Genomic DNA, 21,163 nt, shown 5'->3' on the forward strand with positions numbered 1-21,163 from the left:
CGTCTTGCCCTATCAAGTCCTGGAGCATCAATGGACAAGAAGTGGAAGCTGTGACAGATTTTCTGTTCTTGGGCGCCAAGATTACCTCGGAAGGAGACTGCAGCCATGAAATTAGGAGACGCCTGCTTCTCGGAAAGAGAGCAATGGTTAGCCTTGACCGCCTAGTAAAGAGCAGAGACATTAGTCTGCCAACCAAGATCCGTATAACCCGTGCTATGGTCTTTCCAGTTGTGATGTATGTATGCGAGAGTTGGACTGTGAAAAAGGCTGACCGCCGAAGAATTGACGCGTTTGAATTGTGGTGCTGGCGAAGACTCTTAAGAGTTCCTTGGACTGCCAGAAGATCAAATCAGTCGATATTGTCGACCATAAACCCTGACTGCTCATTGGAGGGTCAAATTCTGAAGTTAAAGCTCAGCTACTTTGGTCATCTGATGAGAAGAGAGGAGTCGCTGGAGAAAGATTTGATGTTGGGAAAGGTTGAGGGTCGCCGGAGAAGGGGTAGGCAGCGAACGCGATGGTTAGATGGCATTCTCGAGGCATTGCAGATGAAGCTATGTGATGTTAAGAAGATAGTGAGAGACCGGAAAGCGTGGCGTGACATGGTCCATAGGGTCACGAAGAGTCGGACACGACTGAACGCCTGAACTTAACTGAACTGATGTGGAACCAGATTAAGAGTGTACTTAAGGCCTGCTGCATATAAATTTTTGTGTCAATGTGTTTATGAACAGAAAAAATCGCAATATCGTCTTCGTGAATGAGAAACTGAGCCTCCTATTTCGGCCAATTTCCACGCCAGTGGGATGACTGCGGTACTAAATAGCAAAGGTACTAAAACTGGCTCCTGTTTCACAGCTTTCTTTGAGGAGTACTTGCCAATTTGTTGTCCATTTATTTTGACTGAAAACATCTAGTCCTTAATAGGATTACGCGCTTGCATGACCTGTAGGGGAATACCCACACTTTTCATGTTGTTAATAAGCTCTGCGTAGAACACTTTGTGGTATGCCTTCGGCACATCTGTAGCCACCACAGTATACGTACAAGGCGACTATGAGGCGACACATTTATGATCTGCTCAGCCAGTACAGCCCACCAATTTTCAGTGCCAAGGCCGGTAAGGAAACCAGTTTGACGAGCTACTACGTTTGTTGACTTTCCAACCAACATGAAAGACATGTGGCTATTATCTTTTCACAAATCTTGCAAATTGTGGGCATTAGATAGGCCTCAGATATTGTAGGCTAGATGTTTTTTTTGTTATTGGGACCGCCACGAAGTGTTTTCAGCGGAGTGAAATTTCTTCTCCTTGCCATGCTTCACTTATTTCATTCAACATGGTGTAAATCGCGTCTTTTTCCAAATTTCTGAAAATCTAATATGAAACAGCGTTGTGTCCAGGCGCAGTTTTAGAGCTCACGTCTTCGAGAACAGCAAATAACTCCCATTTGGTATATGGCGAAGCTATCCCCGTTTCATCAACCGCGTCCTTTTTCGGTGGACGAGGTGATGAAAAGCCTGTGCATTATTCGGGAAGAAACGGAATGCAGCCTGATCTTCAAACTACTCTAGCACCAGCTTTAATGCGACCGTTATACAATCAGCATTATCTTTTATCTGCAACCCCTTTTCCAGAGCATGGAAACCTCTCAAAAGGTTTCTCCTAGTCGTTCCTGAGCCTAAATGACAGCACCACTCGTCCAACCTTTTATGCGTCATCTGCTTTTCATAACAGCCGACGCTTCCTTCGCATATCCTAGATCGCTTCAGTGCACTTTACTCTTCGCTTAAGCACTAACGTTTTAATTGGTGCCTCTGTATAGTTTCACCAATCTTTCAGCATATATTCGTAAGCTATCCCATTTATGCAAACCCACGAATTCCTGTCGTAACCAAGCCGTTCGAATCCGTCGGTCTGGCATGAAAGTAGCCTGTATGAATCAATAGTCAAGGTTGCCGTAGAACAGAATTTCATATCTGTCCACTGTGCACTCCCGGAAGGCCCACGCTGTTCGCATCCCTCTAGAAGGCAGGAGCCCCTCACAGTTCTCTTCACAACATTGTATACCAGCTCGGAAACCGGTAAGGTCGAAAGATGGTTTCCCCCCCCCCCCCCCCCCCTCTTTTTAAGTTCGTTCTGAACTCGGATCTTGACTCTATGTGATGACAGTGGAAGCTCCCTATGTACTTATGTGTGGATTGTTATGGGATGTGCGGGCATTATTTAATATTTGAATGTCGCTACTATGTAGCAATTGGCGGCTCAATCCGCAAGGCTTACCGCTTTTATAGCTAGCAACAACAACAGCGAAACTCAAAGGGTCCCATCGTAAACCAACAGTATTTGCTAGCTCCTGCAATTTCGACCGTGATATGCGATCTCCTGAGGTGACGCAATCTGATGACCAATATTACCGTGGTCATGAGGCCTGCCAACTACCGCCACTAACAGCAGCGTTTTTGACAGGCACATAATACTGTCAATTTTAACCAGGGCATTTTTTTAGCTTAGCTGACCCTCTAATTGTAGTCAAGCTACCATAACTAACGCGTTAAATATTTTGCTGAATGCGTTATTCAGTATACCTAAAATTGTCTTAAGCACTAGTCTTCTTAGCACATGTTTTTGTCCAATACGTGAGTAAATCCTGTCCTACACACAGCGAGAGTGTGTTTACTTCAGCAGTATTCTCTGGACACATTTAGATACTTCTATAGAGAACACAGGCCAAAGCTAGAGACCAAAGTGCCAAAAACAAAAAATGGCACGTTTCTAGTTTAACCGGAATACCTTTCTGATTCATTCCACGAACGCCTCAAATTAGCCTAATAGAAGGTTTCTAATTGTGCCTAATATTTCATTTCGACCACAGCCTATAAGATAATGTCATGAAGCTCACGTAGCTGTCCATACGTGATTTATAAAGTTAAGGCGATTTGTACATAAAAGAAATAATTTGCATCACTGCGCTTTTGTACGTCGTGTTGGCCGACAAAGATCCAATTGTGTCCTTCCGAGGCACAGGCGTGGCACTTCAAAGCCGCTTTTGTGCCTAAAATTCAAAGGGACTTTCTTATCTTACATAATTGTAAGGCGTGTCCACGCGCCCTTAGCTCATGTATTTGCAAGCGACAGTCAGCTGAGCTCGAAGCGAAAGGAGACAACTTCTGAGGAGGACTATTAGTCCGCCGTACAATGTTAAGGTCTTGATTCAGAGGTTTGGTCGGACGACCTACAGAAAACTTGGAAAAAATTGTTGGAACTGTCGCTTGAAAGCAACTTTTTTAAGCATTGCAAAACTGCACCATAACAATCAATCTATCCGCATCTCTTACCTCGTCAGGATTTCAATTTTTTGGCAATTGCTAAAAAATCACCCTACTTGGTTTCCTATGGCAGTCCTAATTACCCGCTGCATGCGCATTGGAAAGTACAAAAGCAATTTTTCCTGCCCATAAGAAGCTAAGACAATTTCTACAAATATCTTCGCAAAAATATCTTGCAATATTCCACAGCAGCCTCGTAATTTCAAGGTCACAGCTCACTCATCTTATAGCATTCTTAGATGCTCGATTTTAGTCCAACAAAGCGATAAAACGCTAATTTAGACACTGCACTGAAAGTCAAGGTCAATCCATTTACATGTCAAAAAGTAGCCTATATAAAATCAGATCTGTCTTGCAACTGAAAGCGGCATCTGAGAATGCTGGACTTCAACACCGTAACTGTGGGCTAAAATCATTCAAAGAAACATTGACAGATTGAAGGACAGCTTCTTGGTATGAGCAGAGTCCTTCAATGCTTTTTTCTGGTCACGAAACTTCCGCTCAGTTTCATATAGGGTCAGCACTGGCCGCTAGAGGCGCCGCTGGGCACTGAAGGGCACCGAGCCGCGGCGGAGCCGCCTGCCCGGCCCAGCCGGCTTTAAATCACGGGAGGTATTTTCACCCGATTAGTCGAAAATTTCAGCGACAGTCGGTTTGGCTTTCCTTCCAATCTAGTCTAACAACACTATGACGACCTTCCACCAGAAAGGCGCAGGGAAGGAAATGACGACGCAACGACGTACAGATACTTCTCTGAAGCAGACGATTTGTGTAAAACTGCGCAGCTTCCTGTTTATTCTGAACTCCCCCTTGCACATTTTTGAACGTGATGCGGCGCACTAACGCCTTGTAGACGACGATATAACGCTGACGATGTTGCGAGAAGGAAGCGATATGCGCTACGCGGACAGTTGCTTGTCTGCTGATTTCGCATCGTCGTTTTCGATCTCAAATCTTGAAGCGCGTAACCGTTAGCTTGCAGTTGGCGAAATACGCGCAGAAACATGACCGTAGTCCCCATTCAACACCTCTTAACTGTGGTCTGACAGCTCAAGCGTGAATCCCGCTTTCAAGACGCGTATATGTAGCCGGCAGTGGAAGCGCAGGGTCGGACAGAGCGTTTGGGCTAGTCGATGCGTGCGGACGGGAGCGTGCATCAGGCAAGCATGTGATCGGCTAGCGATCGCGACACCAATAAGAACCTACCATGTCAACCCTCGTTACACCAAGGCCCCGCGGGGAGCCAACGTCAGGCTCTGGTCCCAACGACCTCGACACTGAATCAGCCCCGCAACGACCTACCTGCAGTAATTTTTTTTTTTTTTGCTCACAGCGCAACAAGAACGGGACACGCGACGGAAGACTACCACAGACAACCGCTCTGTGTTTCGTCTTGTGTCCCGTTCTTGTTGCGCTGTGAGCAAAAATGATAAGCACTTAGCAACTCGCCCAAAATTCCGCCTTGCTGGACCTACCTGCAGCCCTGCCCTCCTTCGAATAGGAGATCGTCATCCCAGCAGCTAAGCACCCGCTTCCCCTCTATATTGACCTCTCTTTTGTTTTCCTCCCTACATACCTCTCTTCCAATTGTTTTGCCAGCTAACGCCTTCTAAGTCCTTATTGTTGTCACTAGTTCTGTAGTTATTACCATTGAAGGTCTCTGTTATTACCCTGATGTCTCATACCCCAAACTTCCCTCTTTTATTTTTTTGGAAGGAAAATAAACCTCAATACAATACAATAAACCTCAATACAACTGGTCTGCATTTGTTCAGTTGTGTATTCATTTGTGCCCCATCTTCTGTAACTTAGGCTCCTTTTTAAGCTGCTGTAACTCCATTGTTATTAGCAGGCATCTGTGTTACTAACTGCCATATACCTCATGCATACGGTCAGCGGCTCATCAATCGTGGGCCATATCTCTGGTCTGTGTGTCCGAACCTAATTTTTCTTCGAAGCTAAGAGGAACTGCCGGTAGTTCTCCCACCTCGAAATTCTATATGATTGCCACAGTAGGCGCATTGGCCTAATTAATTTGCAAAACCCTAGGTGCCAATTTACCACTGACCCAGCCTATTTTTAATGCTCCTTGTAATGCAGTCCACAAACTAAATTTTATTTATAATGCTCACATCATCATAAAGCTTTCAAGAATTACAAACATTAGCTACATATTTTTGCACCATCGCATCCAATCTGCAAAAATATGGACCTATACACAGTAGGCATAAGAATAACTAAATATGAATAACTTATGAAAAAGCAATAGCAAGTCGGTTTTAACAAACAGCCGTGTTTAATATGTAAAGAAAGGAAAATATGATTACACAGCTGTCATCAGACATTCTTCAACATTTACAGCAAACAGCGCACAAATATTTCTCAGAAAATTCTTTTTGAACATCAATGACGCATATTGCTATGCATACAGTAGAACAAATTTTTTGCTAACTACACGATGAAATATTGAAGACATGAGCTTCACAAAGAGCGAAAGCACACAATAAATCAGTAAGGTGTAGTAACTATTGCAACAGGACGTGGAAATGCAGGGAAGCGATAGTCTTGTAGTAGACCTCATAAGTACAAAGCACAATAAAGCAATTATCAAAGCTGCCAGGCGACTCGTGTATGCAGGCGGAGTAAAAATATGTCTTGAGTAACAGTGTAAATATAAAAGATAAAATTAAACAAAAAATAGTAGTACATATAATACAGAGATGAGAGTAATGTTCAATGCACTGGCATAGAAAAATGATTCACGATACCAGAGCATTGAAGGACATTGGCAATGCTTTTATTGAGGTAAATATAGTGAAAGGGATACCTGACCATGATAATAAAACTAGCCAAACAAGAATGAGCTGCAGGATGATTAGCCGGTAGTCTCCATTTGAACTCCTTCCCCAAAAGGAAGAGGAAAGTTAGTGCTGGCACCAACTTATGACGCGGAAACTTGGAGGCTAACAAATGTGAGGATAACATTAAGAACATTTCAATTAGTAGAATAGGAACATTTCAAATAGCAGTAGAAATTAAAATGATAGTGGTAATTACAAGACAAAACAAGGAGTTGCATGAAATGAAGAACAAACACAACCTGATGTTTATTTTACAATACTGCTAGCCGCCTTTTAGTGGCAAAAGCCACTGAATCAAAACTGAAGTCAACAGCTTCTTCCCGAGGTATTGCACGCTTCCATTTTTCCGACAGCTCCTGGTCAGCAGGGAAGCGAAACAACGAGACCTTCTCTGTCACGCCTTTGTTGCCGGAACGGCATCCTGGTACGCAACAAGTATTCGGCATGGTGCCACGCACACGAGTTACATGATGTCAACGCACAACACAACAGCAGAAGTCGAAATTCGCACTCAAATTGCCAGCAGCAACGCTTGCCGGCCGGCCGCGACAGTGAGAGCTCGCCGTCTGGCTCGCCGAACGATGCCCTTCAGTGCCCAGTGGCGCCGCGGCGCGGCAGGCGCGGGCGGTATATGAACCTCTCCCATAGCGTGACGGAGGAGTTTCGTGACCAGAAAAAGCATTGAAGGACTCTGGTATGAGTAAAGGTAGACTACTTAGTTCAGCGAATTCCTTACATCCCATATCGGTCAGTAATAATTCAGAAAGGGTAGTTCTCCAAGGTTTGTGACGGATCAATACTCCGTATGCGATGTTGTTGCCTAACAAAGGTGTCACCTTTAGGCCTTGACACCTGATTCGTATGAATAGTCTTCTCTTTGTTGGCCTAAACTTTAATACCCAAGAGAGCGTTCAGAGCCACAAGTAATGATTGCTTGCACATGCTGCCAAGAAGTTTGCTACATCTTCCGACATTTTTCAGAGCACGGGCCTGAAAGCTTCGCAAGCGACTCCTCGTCCCCTGGATCAACGAAAGCATTTAAGCATTTTCAAATGCTTTTGCAAACGCTTTCGTCCGCTTTTCTATGTGGCCGTAGCTCAGTGCCTTGGGCTACTTCAACCTTGGCACAAAATTAAAGCACGCAGGAGCAGCGCGCCAAAACCTCCACCATGCGCTCTCTCAAATATTTTACCTTCAAGCAGGTGGTGTTTCGCTCACGAAAAGCACGGAATAAGTCGCGCCTCGGTTGTTTATCTCCAGTATTACACGGATATAAGGATCCAGGTAGAACGAGAGGAAGAAGATGGTGTACACGGTATGAAGGAGCACTGAACAAGGTAAATGGGGTACGCCTCAGTTCGCAGGTCGAGCCAACGTTTCGACAAGTGGACTTGTCTTCGTCTGGGCAAAGCAATCATCACTGGCAGGGGTTTAAATACGCTTTTGCTTCCGAAGAAGAAAAGCTGGGGCTGGGAAAGTGGGTGAGAAGAAAGTAGGTGAAGGAGTGGCGAGGGGAGGATGGGTGAGAAGAAAGTAGGTCATGGAGTGAAGAAAAAAAAGTTCTTCAGTATGTATTTCTCAGGCTGGAACAAGGGGTCCTGTCGCCTGCAAAAGAAGTAAAAGCGGGTTTGGTGCAGATACACCTTACAAAGGGACAGGCTTTGCAAAGGGCCCTGATAAGGAATATATCTAAGGGATACAATACCAGTTGTTGGGCGAGTTGATGTGCACGGTGATCCTTAGCAACAGCGCGACAAACGGGACAAAGAAGAAAGGACGACAACACAGAGCGCTGTGCTGTCGTCCCCTCCTCCCCGTCCCGCCCGTCGCGCTGTCGCTATGGATCTAAGGGGGACAATCTAAGGGGGACACTAGCATTAAATTCACATGTCAGTCGTTGCAATTAAAAGTCGACTTTCTGGACACCACGGTGTCAGTGGTAAATGGAACACTTAAAACGTCATTGTACATAAAGCAAGCGGATAAGCAACAATACCAAGATTTTACGAATCATCATCCGAGACATTCTAAGCAAGGAAAATTTGTAGGACAGGCGACACGGCTTAGAAGAATATGTAGCGATGATAATGACTACCTAAACGACCTACATTCATTAAAAGCAACACTTATCCTTACGAGCTGTCCTGGTAACTCTCTTAATATGGCCCTCGAAAAAGCGAGCACTTTAAACCGCAACGATGTGCTCACGAAACGACCAAAGGTCAACACTGAACGCCAGCCTTTTTTTGTAATTAAATACTCCAATGCCCTTCCAAAAATAAAAACTATTCTACAGAAATACCATTACATGCTAAAGTATAATGAACGCCTGAAGAAACGCCTGAAGCTCTTAGGGGTCTAGCTATAAGCGTAGTGTGCATTAAAATCGTGCGCCCACTCTTCAGCACGATGCTTCGCACTCTTCCCATCTACTGTCCTTTATAACTTAGTGTACCGATACATGACGCCCTACAAAGAATACGAAAAATGAATATCTCGCCATCTACGAGGACTTTGTTTTGCAGGTTATATACCGAGACTCTGGCCTGTATCTAAATTTTGGCAAGAAAAACAAGGTCAATATTTTTTCTACAGCACATTGCCACCTTTGGAAATGTCGGAAAATAATTGAATATTGTTTCATTGATTGTGAAGATGCAACTCATCTGGGCTGTTATGCAAAGGACACTGAAGAGAAGACTGACACTGCAATCTGTGTGGTACCTGCCTACGCTGCCATTTATTTATAAGCATTTCGACATGTTCTTACTAATTAAATCAGACAGTCTCTTGAAGACTCGCACAGGCAGGAGGAAGATGAGGAGGAAAGGCAGGGAGGTTAACAAGTAAAAGCAACCGGTTTGCTACCCTGCACTGGGGGAAGGGGATGAGTGAATATAAAAGTTGTGAGAGAGGGATAGTTTAAGGCAATACAGTCACATAACAGACACGCCACATCACATGACGTTACAGTCATGTCATAGCAACGTCATAGTCTTTCGATTAGGCCTGTGCTTCTCATAAAGCGGAGCAGTGCCTGGGAGGCCTTCGCCGCAGACGATCGCCGTAGCCAGGGACCTAAAATCTTAGTTTCACACAATGGGAGTCCATCTAAATGCTCCAGCGAACGGCACAGACACTTCCTTTCCTCACTGTATATTGGGCACTCACAAAGAATGTGGCCTATAGACTCATCGCATCCAAAGTTTGTACATCTAGGGCTGTTTGCCATGCCTATCATAAACGAATACGAGTTTGTGAATGCTACACCAACCCACAGACGGCACAGCAAAGTTTCTTCGCGTCGGGGTAGGCCAGGTGGAAGGCGAAGCTTCAGGTCAGGCTCCAGGGATTTTAAGCGGCAGTTCGCAAGCTGGCCAGAATTCCGCAAGGAGAGTGTATGTTCCCGCGCAAGTGCGCGAAGCCTGCCCGCTGTGTCTGCCCTGGAAAAGGGAATCAACACACAATCGCCGTCTTGGTGGGTGGTTCGTGCGACTTCGTCCGCCCGAAGACTGCCCGCTATGCCGCTGTGTCCTGGAAGCCACTGGAAGATGATGTCATGTCCTCCATTAATTGCACAGTGATGAAATTGCCGTATTTCCGCAACGAGTTGTTCATGAGCTCCACGGTGAAGAGCCGCTTTTAATGCTTGCAGGGCTGCTTTTTAGTCTGTGAAAATAGACCACCACTGGGGGCTCTGCTGACTGATATGCCTAATTGCGACACGAAGAGCGGTTAGCTCTGCAGCTGTTGAAGAAGTCTGGTGAATTGTCCTAACCTTTATTTCTGTAATAATTGAGGGTATGACCATAGAGCCTGAAGAACTCACGGCATTCACTGAACCAATGGTGTAGACGTGCAAACGATTTGCATGGTACTCATGGACGTATTCAAGAGCGATTTGTTTCAGTTCTGTCGTCGATAGCTCGACCTTCATCTTGATCCCGGGTATTGAAAGATGCACGTGTGGTTTATGCAGGCTCCATAGTGGAAATGACGGTCTAGATGCGGGTGTAAACTGGGACGGCAATATCGCGCGATGCGCATCAACGGTCTTTGTAAATGATGTACGCGGCCTGGTAATGGGAAGACTGGCCAAATGATGACAGGGAACCCGAGAGATGTGTCGGAGATGTGCCCTCAGGGAGTCAACTGTTAGGTAGGTAGATATGGGATGCTCCTGTGCAATTAAAATCGTAGCAGCCGTAGAGGCACATTTCGGAAATAAGACTCGCACTTTGACCGACATTGTCAATTGGTTGTTTCCGCAAAATACCATTTATGTGGGCTGATTGTTCATTTAAGAAAATTGTATGCACAGGCATAGTCACAGCGAAGTGCAGTCCCTCTTAGCGATGTGCTCTGCATTGCATCATGTTTAGAGCTTTGCTGAGGTGCTAAACCCTCTTGAGCATCGTGTTGATCTTACCCTGTTTTCCTAATTATGTGTTGATGTATCACGTACAGGGTCATCCACTTCTAATCATAACACGATCGCTACCTTGATAGCAACACTGCTTCGACGCAAGCACATATCAATGGAAAGAGATGCAATCACAGAGGGATCCAGACGTGCTGCTTCACATGGCCAGCCACATAGCTATATTTCATAGCCGGATCAAACGCAATGACGCTTTTAAATCAGTAACCATGTTATAGCTAGAAATACACGAGGCTGTACATTAAACCTTGTTGCAGTGCAAATAACAAAACGCTAAAATACGAAAGGTAGCCGTAGAGTGGTGAATAGCGCGCTCGGCTGAGCAATAGAAGGGTGGTGGTCGACTTTTGACATAGACACGATTCACTTAATTTTGGTATTTTCTTTCTCACACTTGAGAACACATGGCTGTCCACAGATCACGATGAAACATCCTGCTCACGCTATCGGTGAGGCAAGAAATTATTCGTATTTATAAGGTCTTTATAACTCAGAAAGCGCTCTTGGGGTTATTGTAAGCATTACGCCGCGAATTTGTTCATCTCAGTTTTTTATGTAGCGCGAGACAAGTTCGCCGGAGGTATGGGCTGCGATAAGGAACTCTCTACATCGTGGTAATGTTGTCAAGCTACGCTATACGTTTTATTTAGCACTACTACGCTCGAGCTTACAGCGCAGCTTCATTTGTGTGCTCCGTAAAAGAGTATGGCCAAATAAAACGCTAAGAACATTGATATGATAAGATGTTTTCACGCATAATGATTTGCTTGCAGTCACCAGATAACGTCAATCGCAAATATTGATAGCAGGCAAGCAGTGTCAGTGATCCTGCTGGGAAAAATCTCATATCAATGTCTAGCGGGAGCATACTATTCTAGAAAAGAGCGCATGAATGATGGATGCCGTATTAGCTTACATTGCACTGCATACCCGGCATTTCCTTTCATTTTCTGAATGGACTAGGTATTACAACATGGATAATCATAGAAATTATATTATACGTTATATCTCACCAATCATGGCATCTTCCTACTGCACAATCACACTTTCTTAAGGTGAAAGCCTTAATAGGTTATGTGGTGCTAAACATGCCTGCAAAAATTGGAAGCAAAATTTGACGCGTGATATGGAGTCATTAGATGGTCGAATTAGTAGCTACGTCTGCATCTGTGACATGTAGTGCATGTTGAGTAGATCATGTCATTTTCATGATCGTTTCACTCATTGTAGTTTGTCATGACTCAAAGTCATGAGTCATGATCAGAGTCATAAACTAGGCGTAATGAAGACATGGTTAAGGGCTTTTTTCGAGACATAAAAAAGTGATTAGTCAAATCATGACTTCCGGGTCACAAAGAGAGCTGAGTCAAGAATCCTAAATTCGGTGCGCTATCAACTCATAAGCTAACCAGACAGGATTAGATTATGAGGCAACCCGGAAAGCACGTGCCAACAGAGCGGAAGCGTGCAAGGACCTCTTTCCCGCACCAGGTTAAAGCCACGTATGGAGTTCAAAAAAGCCGTGCTTGACAATTTAGTCATTATCCTAGAACAGCATTTGGCATCAAAGATAAGATAGCAGCTCATCATAGTAACATGTTGCTGAATTAAGAGCATAGGGGCCGTTCGACCCACAGAACCCGTATGTGCATGTGAGAAATTAAATAAAGAAAGATGGTTTAAAAACCAAGCACGCCGCCCTTCTTCTCTCCTGTTTTTCGGGTTCTTATGATCGCCGAGTGGAGATGTCCTCTCGTGGGAAGCACAATCGCACACAACAGAATGCGCGTTGTGAAGCCATGGTAGCCGTAATCGAATTACTCAGTTCACAAGATCAGGATACACGTTAGTCACCTCCTCCCTGTGTCTTCGGTCTCCCGTTTGCTTTTTCCTTTCGTGCTGGTCCTTCACCACTTCCGGTTCCAGCGTGCCCAACTGGTGCCCACGCGGCCAGACCTTCGGGTTTTAACGAAGTTATGCCTGTTAGGGCGCCTTAAAGCTTCCACGCAGAGTTTAAAGTTGATAGAGGCGATCACGCGCATTTGTCTGCGTGAGTCTGTGTGTCAGTTTAATGAGCGCTGTATCCGGCTGCGGCGATGTTGACGGCATTCCATACTCGCTCCGGCTGTAGTTTCCTGTATTTGAGCGATTCTTTATCGAATCTGACCACGTGGAGTACTGATTTCTCAATACCAGTCAAGGTTCTACGTTTGGGAAGCGGCATGGTAAGGGAACTACACTTTCGCATATGGGTCATTACCAGGAGCGACACTATGAGACCGTGCGTTAAGGGTAGCTGGGAGGTATGAAGGGAAAGGGAGCATTGAAATTTTTAGTAATGATAGAATTAAGGCAGCAAAAATGCCTCCTAGAATAGAATTTAAAAAAATACGAGGGAATTTCGCGATTAAAGTAGTCAGAGGCGAAAGCCTTAGAAGTCTCATCTTGTCTAGCGTTCCTGCCATCTGCAATCCCACACTTGAATGCTCTCCAAGGAACGCCACGCGGCAGCCACCGAAAAATCGGGACACACTTTGTCCATCACAGTATGAGACATTATTTTATTAAGGTTGTCGCCTTAATAAAACTTTCATAATTAGCGAGCATCATCTTAACGCACGATATTGGGGAGTTGGATTCCTTTGAGGTAGGCTCCTGTAAGCAGGGGTCTTTAAAACAGCCACCAAATATTGTTGCGGTTCTGAAATATCTCTTCCTCACATTCCCAGGGGTTATTGGGTTACCTACAATTAAAGGTGCACATAATGGTTAACAGAATGGTAAGATGGGTGCATCAGGTAATCAGACTTAGTAGTGTCCTTATTTTAGTAGAGAATATAGTAGACACCTGTGGATATAAAAACAAAGACACCTGTTGTCGACTGTTCGATACGGCGCACATTTCATCACATTTCGCGCTATTTTCTAAAGGTTGTTATTGCTCTTCACAATCCTCCTCTCCAAACGGAAGTACTCATTACAAACTACTGACCCTGCTCCAGCACTTTAAAAGCACTCAGAATTTCTGAACCCAGAATATAGAACAGAGCTCTGTGCGGATCCACTTGCATCTGGAAAGGTAAGCGCAATTGCTAACTTTCGCGGTGCATGCAGGGAATGATGGTTCCTACGTCGTTGATTTCCTTATTTGGCTAATAGTGCTTGATGCTTGATTAGCTAATAGTGTACGATTATTTGCCGAGCCGTATTGCGCAGACACGAGAATATTGCCAGCAGAATAACGTTCAAGCGCACTTTCGCAAGGAACGTGTGTGTGTGTGTGCGTGCGTGTGTTTGTGTGTGTGTGTGCGTGCGTGCGTGCGTGTGCGTGTGCGTGTGTGTGTGTGTGTGTGTGTGTGTGTGTGTGTGTGTGTGTGTGTGTGTGTGTGTGTGTGTGTGTGTGTGTGTGTGTGTGTGTGTGTGTGTGTGTGTGTGTGTGTGTGTGTGTGTGTGTGTGTGTGTGTGTGTGTGTGTGTGTGTGTGTGTGTGTGTGTGTGTGTGTGTGTGTGTGTGTGTGTGTGTGTGTGTGTGTGTGTGTGTGTGTGTGTGTGTGTGTGTGTGTGTGTGTGTGTGTGTGTGTGTGTGTGTGTGTGTGTGTGTGTGTGTGTGTGTGTGTGTGTGTGTGTGTGTGTGTGTGTGTGTGTGTGTGTGTGTGTGTGTGTGTGTGTGTGTGTGTGTGTGTGTGTGTGTGTGTGTGTGTGTGTGTGTGTGTGTGTGTGTGTGTGTGTGTGTGTGTGTGTGTGTGTGTGTGTGTGTGTGTGTGTGTGTGTGTGTGTGTGTGTGTGTGTGTGTGTGTGTGTGTGTGTGTGTGTGTGTGTGTGTGTGTGTGTGTGTGTGTGTGTGTGTGTGTGTGTGTGTGTGTGTGTGTGTGTGTGTGTGTGTGTGTGTGTGTGTGTGTGTGTGTGTGTGTGTGTGTGTGTGTGTGTGTGTGTGTGTGTGTGTGTGTGTGTGTGTGTGTGTGTGTGTGTGCGTGTGCGTGCGTGCGTGCGTGCGTGCGTGCATGCGTGCGTGCGTGCAGTTGGGCACTAGAGGAAATTTTGGGGGGTCAGTTATTTTATTTACACTAGGCTTACACGCCTACTCACTCGTGGCTTTCATGATCTCGTTTGGTCCAGCGTTTGAAGGAAATAAGGAAATAAGGTTATGGTTTCTACTAATATAATCGGCCTATGAGAGTTCTCACCACGAAGTGATTTTAATCTTCGGAAGCTACATAACACTTAAGTGTCCGATGTGGGCGAAGAACTTTCTACTATCCGTATATATTAAGCACACTTGCATAAAGGACACTTATCCATTAAGTAGAAAAAATGTTCTCTCGCTGTTTCAAAGCTGTGGAGAAACTATTCCGCAAAATCTGCCTCTTCTTTTATCGTTCTTTCCAGCAGGAGCAAAAAAAAAGGCTGCAATGGATGAAAGTTTGTGCAGAGACATCGACGGCGTGTGGCTGCCGATTTTGTTCGATCAGGAAACAATTCGCTCCGCTATGAGATACGAGCCACATCCAGGAGATATCTTCATTGCCAGCTACCCCAAGTGTGGCACAACTTGGATGCAGCACATTGTCTGCAACATTCTGACGAGAGCAAGCCCGCCTTCTGAAGATGGGAGCTTCGATTCAATAACAAAGTTCCTAGACGTCACTGGAGGCAAGTTCAGCGAAGCGAAGTCCACAAGAGGTCCTATAATGAGCCACCTTCCTCCCGTGGGCCTTCGACCTGTAGACACCGCAAAATACATTTATGTGGCCAGAAATCCCTATGACGTCGCGGTGTCCTATTATCACTTTCTCAAGGGGTTGACTACAAAGGAGATCGCTGACGTGTCCTTTGAGAAGTACCTTCGACTTTTCCTCTCCGGTAAGGTGAGCACTAATTTGTTTTATTCTTTGTCTACGCCGGCACCCAAGAATCAAAAGGAATCATCCTGCCCAGTCTTCTCATTCTATTAGTGCGCCTAAATGAAACCAAATTCGCATGTTGCTTGAAAACAGAACACAGAGTAACAGTGGAAGACAAGGCCGCTTCAGCCTGATAGAGTCTGAACGTTCGCTGAGCGCCTTGTTATCTTTCCAAGCCGTTATTCAGTCTCTATCTAACTTATTCTGGAATATCTTCCTAGTACCTGTATTTGACGAATTCTGGTGCCTTTTGTTTACCATGCATGTCTCGAAAGCGGTGTTTAGCAATGCATTATGTCGGAATAAATGTGAATACGGGCGAAATGAAGAAACAGTCCCATTATTTTACCTACAACGAACAAGTATGAGTGATAAATGTCGCAAGGTTGAAACGCCATTAACTCTCACGAAAAATCTGCGAACAGAGAAAGCTGATAAATCAGTATGCTATTAAATCAGAACAAGCACATAACTTTTCATAACGATTTTACACTTCCGGTTATACTGGAACAAACGGCCCATCATAAAGTTATTAACTCGCTAAGACATCGATCAGGCGAACTTCTAACCTTAATGGTAGCTGCTCACCGTGCGAGCAATTATTTCATACAATGTATTATTGAAATACGGTTAGCGTGAAGACTTGGCAAAGTGAAAGATATTCAACTAAAACAGCTGAACTGGCGTAGCTTTATTATCTCGGTCGCTCTTCACACTAATCACCCTTAAAACGCGATAGCGTTATACAGCGCCGTTGTCCTTATAATCCGACATCTTCGTTGTGAGCTAAAAATATCGGGGACGGCACTAGAAAGGGGGTAGCTGGCAGCTTACTTGGTCGACCACTGATTTTTAAAGGGTTTTGCAACTTCATGAGATCGTATGATATCAGAAATTTGGATGGGGCTGTTAACTTGTGTCTCTCATTTGAGGCAGGATGGAGGAAAAAGAGTCAACCTTCGAGTGGTCTTGTATGCCCAGTGAGGCCGGTACTCCTAGACAACGTAGCTACGTTCACATGGCTTGGTTAAAGCGGACTTTATATGTGAGATGTTCACCTACTACCAGTAGGTTGATAAAGTGGCAGCTTAGTACTGTATGCTAATACAGATATGCACTATAGTAGAGGCAGAAATTAAGGAGTTGTTAAAAAGTACACAAATAGAAACGTGTGCGCGAACAAAGAACCGCAAGAGAGCCCTTAAAGGGCAACTCCGGAGGTTTTTTGACATTCTAATATTCTAGTAAAAAGTTTACTGTACGTTCTCCTCTCTGTCCTGACGCATTCTACAAAATTTGGGCGCCGTACAATAATCCGTTCGCGCACAACACGACTTTAAAATAGGCCGTTTCTGATGTCACAACCAGTATACCGGCGTCACTGTCCACTTCCCGCGTGATTATGAAATTGTGAAGCTTGTATTGAACTACCTCAGACATTTTATGCAGTGCGTCATGATTTCCATACTTTAATTTCACTATCCAACGCGCGTACGAGTTTTTTTTTTTTTTCTAATACTGGGTGTGACGTCACCATTTCGTCAACTGGGACGTCGTTTCTGGCCGTGAAAGCAGTTTTGATTTCGATTTGCTGTTCTTCCTTTTTAAAAATACTTCTAATTGAAATTTCCAGAAACGGTTTTTTGTGCTGAAGTCAGGGCAAGCCGAGGAATGTAATTCAACCAAGAACATAAAATGATGAAACACCCACCGGAGCTGCCATTTAAGGCCATCGCGTCATACCTTTGCAGGTGGAGACAAAAGTTCCCCTGTAATTGTTTGTCATCTCTGCTCTATGGCGGAAAATTCTTCTGCAAAGCATAGAACATGTCTGTGCTTGTACTATAAAAGTGCTTTTAATCGGTAGATTGACTGCAGGGCATCATATAATTATTTTAAATCTAAATTATATCGTCGTCTAGCAAGGGTATTGGTATAAAGCTAGAGAACATCGTGACAAATCAGAAAAACCAACATATTGTTCTGGAGTTCTGATGTTTTCGCGTTCTCTGCATCTGCGTGTGCCTCAAACCTAGACTTTTGTGGGTACCTATCTCTCTTTGTTTCTCAATTTGCAGGTGCCTTACGGTGATTTCTTCGACCACCTTCTATTTTGGTACGAGCGCCGAAACGAACCCAACGTCCTGTTTTTCACATACGAACAACTCAAGGCAGACATCAGGCAACATGTGCTGAGAATCGCCAGCTTTCTTGGCAATGAACACATCGCAGCACTGAATGCAGACGGAGAGCTGCTTCAGAAAATGCTCGATGCCTGCGAAATTTCTAACATGCGCCGGGCAGTTAATTGTTCCCATCAAGACAGAATAAAAAAGATTGAAGAAATGGGGCAACCAGCTGTTCCCACTCGCAGCGCCCCTCCGATGACAGTGGAAATGCACGAAGGTGTGGGCTTTGTCCGCAAAGGAGTGGTTGGTGACTGGAAAAACTATTTCACGCCGGCGCTCGTCGAAGAGACAAAGTCTTGGATAGCTGGGAAGACTCAAGACAGCGACGTGATGAGCCTGTGGGCCAACTGCGGACTTCCGTGATTTTATGACACAACACTCTTGTAAACTGGAAATGGTGTGCCACTTTCCTTTCCTCCTGTCATATATTTTTTTTTTCCTTTCCGTGTATGGCTGCTAAGTCCTTAGTTTAAAGTACACACATTCTCTTAGCTTCCAGGATTTTTTCCATAGCCACATAAGTACCATTGAGATGCACCAGCTACAACCTTTTCTCGTGATAACTTTGAGGGCCGGAGTATATAAATTAGAGCTCAATTTGGACGAGCCCTCCTGAAACCCAAATGAGGCCGCCTTAACGAAACCGCTCTAGGTCCAGCATCGGCCGTAATTGGACTGGAAGGCAGGCCTACCTGCATGATACCAAAATTGGTTCCTTGTGGGGAATTGAAGGAACGTGCAACAGCAAGTGGGCGTTGGTTTCGAAAACAACACACAGCCCAATTGCGGCAGCCCTCACAAAACCGCTTGAGGTCAAACGCGTGCCTTAGCGGGGATAGAAACTCGCTCGTCGGCATGTTCAGCTAAAGCAACCTAAATCCGGGCTCTTGTCGCGAAAAATAACGCTAGCCCAAATGGGGCTGCCGAACCAATGCCGCTGTGTGTCCTACATTGGCCGTAGCGGAGTTTAATACAGCGCACTCTGCATAATAATCTGCACGTCTTTTTTAGATTCTTCATTTGTATTAGACGTTGGCCTAAATTAGTACTGTAAATTATTTGTATAACAGTTTTTAGTATGTTTAGTCGGTTAGAAAAATTTCATGGTTTTGGTTATCGTGCTCATGACAATTGCGCTAAAATGACTGGAACATGCACATTGAAAACTGTTGCTTCTTAATTGGTTTTCCTAAACAGCTTGAAACTCTCCATACAATATCAGCGCTCAGAACACAGAACTTCACCGCCTGAACAAGGTAGATCATGAAGTCTCCACTTTCCGGCGGAAGCACGCAGGAAACCGGCCCGCCCAATATATCCAGCGCTGCGGATCTCCGCCTCCTGCCCTGGAAGTACCTGCCCGAGCGTCTGGAAACAGATAGCGAGGGGCGTTTCCTGCAGCATTAGATTACACGTTTCTTTGTTTTTCTTCCGGATGGACTGGTCATGCCGGCACTGTTGTATTAAATATTATCAAGTGTCGTGCGCTGTTTGTTATAATAACGGGCTGACTTGTGAAGAGTGTCAACATCCCCCCTCCTTTTTTTCTCTCACGTTTTTAGGGATGCTGCAATTTTGCCACGTACACGTTGTCCACTTCTTAACTTGGCATTAATATAATCGTTGTGCAGGACAGACCTGCGGCTTATATTGCATTATTTAATAGGTATATTATTAGACAATGTGTATATCGCTACGTATTTTCAATTTTGGAGTTATAATAAACTTCTCTTTGTGAACATGATGTCATTTCGTCTATATTAATTATCAGATTATCGTAAAATTTCATGTTGTAAGTGCTTACAAAGGGCAGAGATGTTTAAGATATTTGCCTAATTATGGTCGTAAAATTCAGTGAAGAAACTTTAACTAGAGCTGCCCGTCAATTATCTACATTGGACTCGTATAGGAATAATGGGGGCAAGCCCATGTTCGTCTTGCGCTGCAGAACCCGTATCCGTTCTATATCATTATCTGACGGGCGGACCAAGAAGAAAAAGAAAAATTTATCCATAGCTGCTGCCCATACCTGTCCGAAATAGGACTAGGATCATCGGGGAAAGTTGGCGGGACGTGCGCAATTGGCAATGCGGGAAGAATGTGTTCACCCCATAAGGGCTGCCTGCATCGGTCTCATGTTTGGCCCCTCGGGACGTTTGTCGGCGGTCCGCTTCAGGCCTACGTTGACCCTCGATGCAGCACCCTCATCCAGCCCCCCGGGGCTGCCCTGCATTGCCTACATCGGACCCCCCCCTCCCCCCACCTTCTTCATAGCTCACTTTTGTGCAGCGTGGGGAAAATCAAGGTGTCCATTTGCTGTGCGATATCAGTGCACGTTAAAGAACCCTAGGTAGTTAAAGTTTCCCTCAGTCCTCCACTACGGCATCTCTTATATCCTGAGTCGCTTTGGGACGTTAAACCCCATAAACGAAAACAAACTCTGAATCAGGCTTGTTCATTATTTAGCTGTGTTAGGTCTCACTCTCATAGACCACTGCTCCATGCAGTCAAGCTCTCTGTGGATATACTGAATACTCCCTTGCAGCAGCATGAGGCCAAACTTATATGCTTTATACGCACGCACAACATCGAGGGATCGCTAAATCTCACTTTTCCTCATGGCCAGCTATCTTCGACCTGGACGTAGCGTCCTTGTTTCAGCACCTAGTCGCAACAACTAGGTTCGAAGTCCAATCTGGCCGACTCCTGACCTGAACGTCCGCGTAGAGGTTCACTGTCTTATGCCGAATACAGTTCTTGAATTAACACCCGTTTTGCTGATCGGATGGTCCGGCCGCCAAATGAGGCGTGAAAGACGAAAACAAAACAAAAAAAAAAACGGTGCTACAACAGTTTTTTGTAGCATGAGATGCTCTCACATAGCAACTGCATTTCTGCGTCGTGTTTCATTCCGTCGTGTACTGGCATTGTACATGCCAGTATTGTTCAGTATTGGGCTAGATGGCAAGGAAGAGGAGGAAGATGAGGAGGAAAGGCAGGGAGGGTAACCGGTAAAAGAAACCGGTTTTCTACCCTGCACTGGGGGAAAGGGGTGAGTGGATATAAAAGGTATGGGTAAGAGAGGGATGGGGGAAGTGAGTACAGTCCCATCACAGACATGTCACATCACGTCTCAGTCATATAATATCACATTACGTCAATCATATCATGTAACATAACAACCAAATCATAGCCTTTCGATCAGGCCTGTGCTTTTCATAAAGCGAAGCAGTGCCTGGGAGGCCTTCACCGCAGACGATCGCCGTGGCCAGGGACCTAGAATCTTAATTTCAGTCAGTGGGCGTCCATCTAGACGCTCTAGTGCACGGCATAGACACTGTCTATTCTCACTGTATATGGGGCACTCACAAAGAATGTGACTTATAGTCTCTTCGCACCCGCAGTTTGTACATGCAGGGCTATTTGGCATGCCTATCACAAA

The 21,163-nt window shown here is 45.0% G+C and overlaps 1 protein-coding gene across 1 annotated transcript; it reads left to right on the forward strand.

Annotated features, from left to right (window-relative positions):
• The first annotated feature begins 15,021 nt into the window (after positions 1-15,021).
• LOC146176407 (sulfotransferase 1E1-like) lies at positions 15,022-19,409 on the forward strand. The gene is made up of 2 exons (XM_084580967.1): positions 15,022-15,496; positions 17,611-19,409. The coding sequence occupies exons 1-2, from the start codon at positions 15,041-15,043 to the stop codon at positions 18,082-18,084; spliced, it is 930 nt and encodes a 309-aa protein (XP_084437093.1). The 5' UTR covers positions 15,022-15,040; the 3' UTR covers positions 18,085-19,409.
• Positions 19,410-21,163: the final 1,754 nt, after the last annotated feature.

Source organism: Amblyomma maculatum, chromosome 10 (assembly GCF_055883805.1).
Source record: "Amblyomma maculatum isolate TAMU_Amacu chromosome 10, ASM5588380v1, whole genome shotgun sequence".
Lineage (NCBI taxonomy): Eukaryota > Metazoa > Arthropoda > Arachnida > Ixodida > Ixodidae > Amblyomma > Amblyomma maculatum.

Bases quoted from the DNA above. Each gene is read 5' to 3' on its own strand.
- LOC146176407 (XM_084580967.1), top strand. From the start codon at position 15,041: ATGGATGAAAGTTTGTGCAGAGACATCGACGGCGTGTGGCTGCCGATT. The intron at 15,497-17,610 runs GTGAGCACTAAT...CTCAATTTGCAG, and splicing joins GACTTTTCCTCTCCGGTAAG to GTGCCTTACGGTGATTTCTT.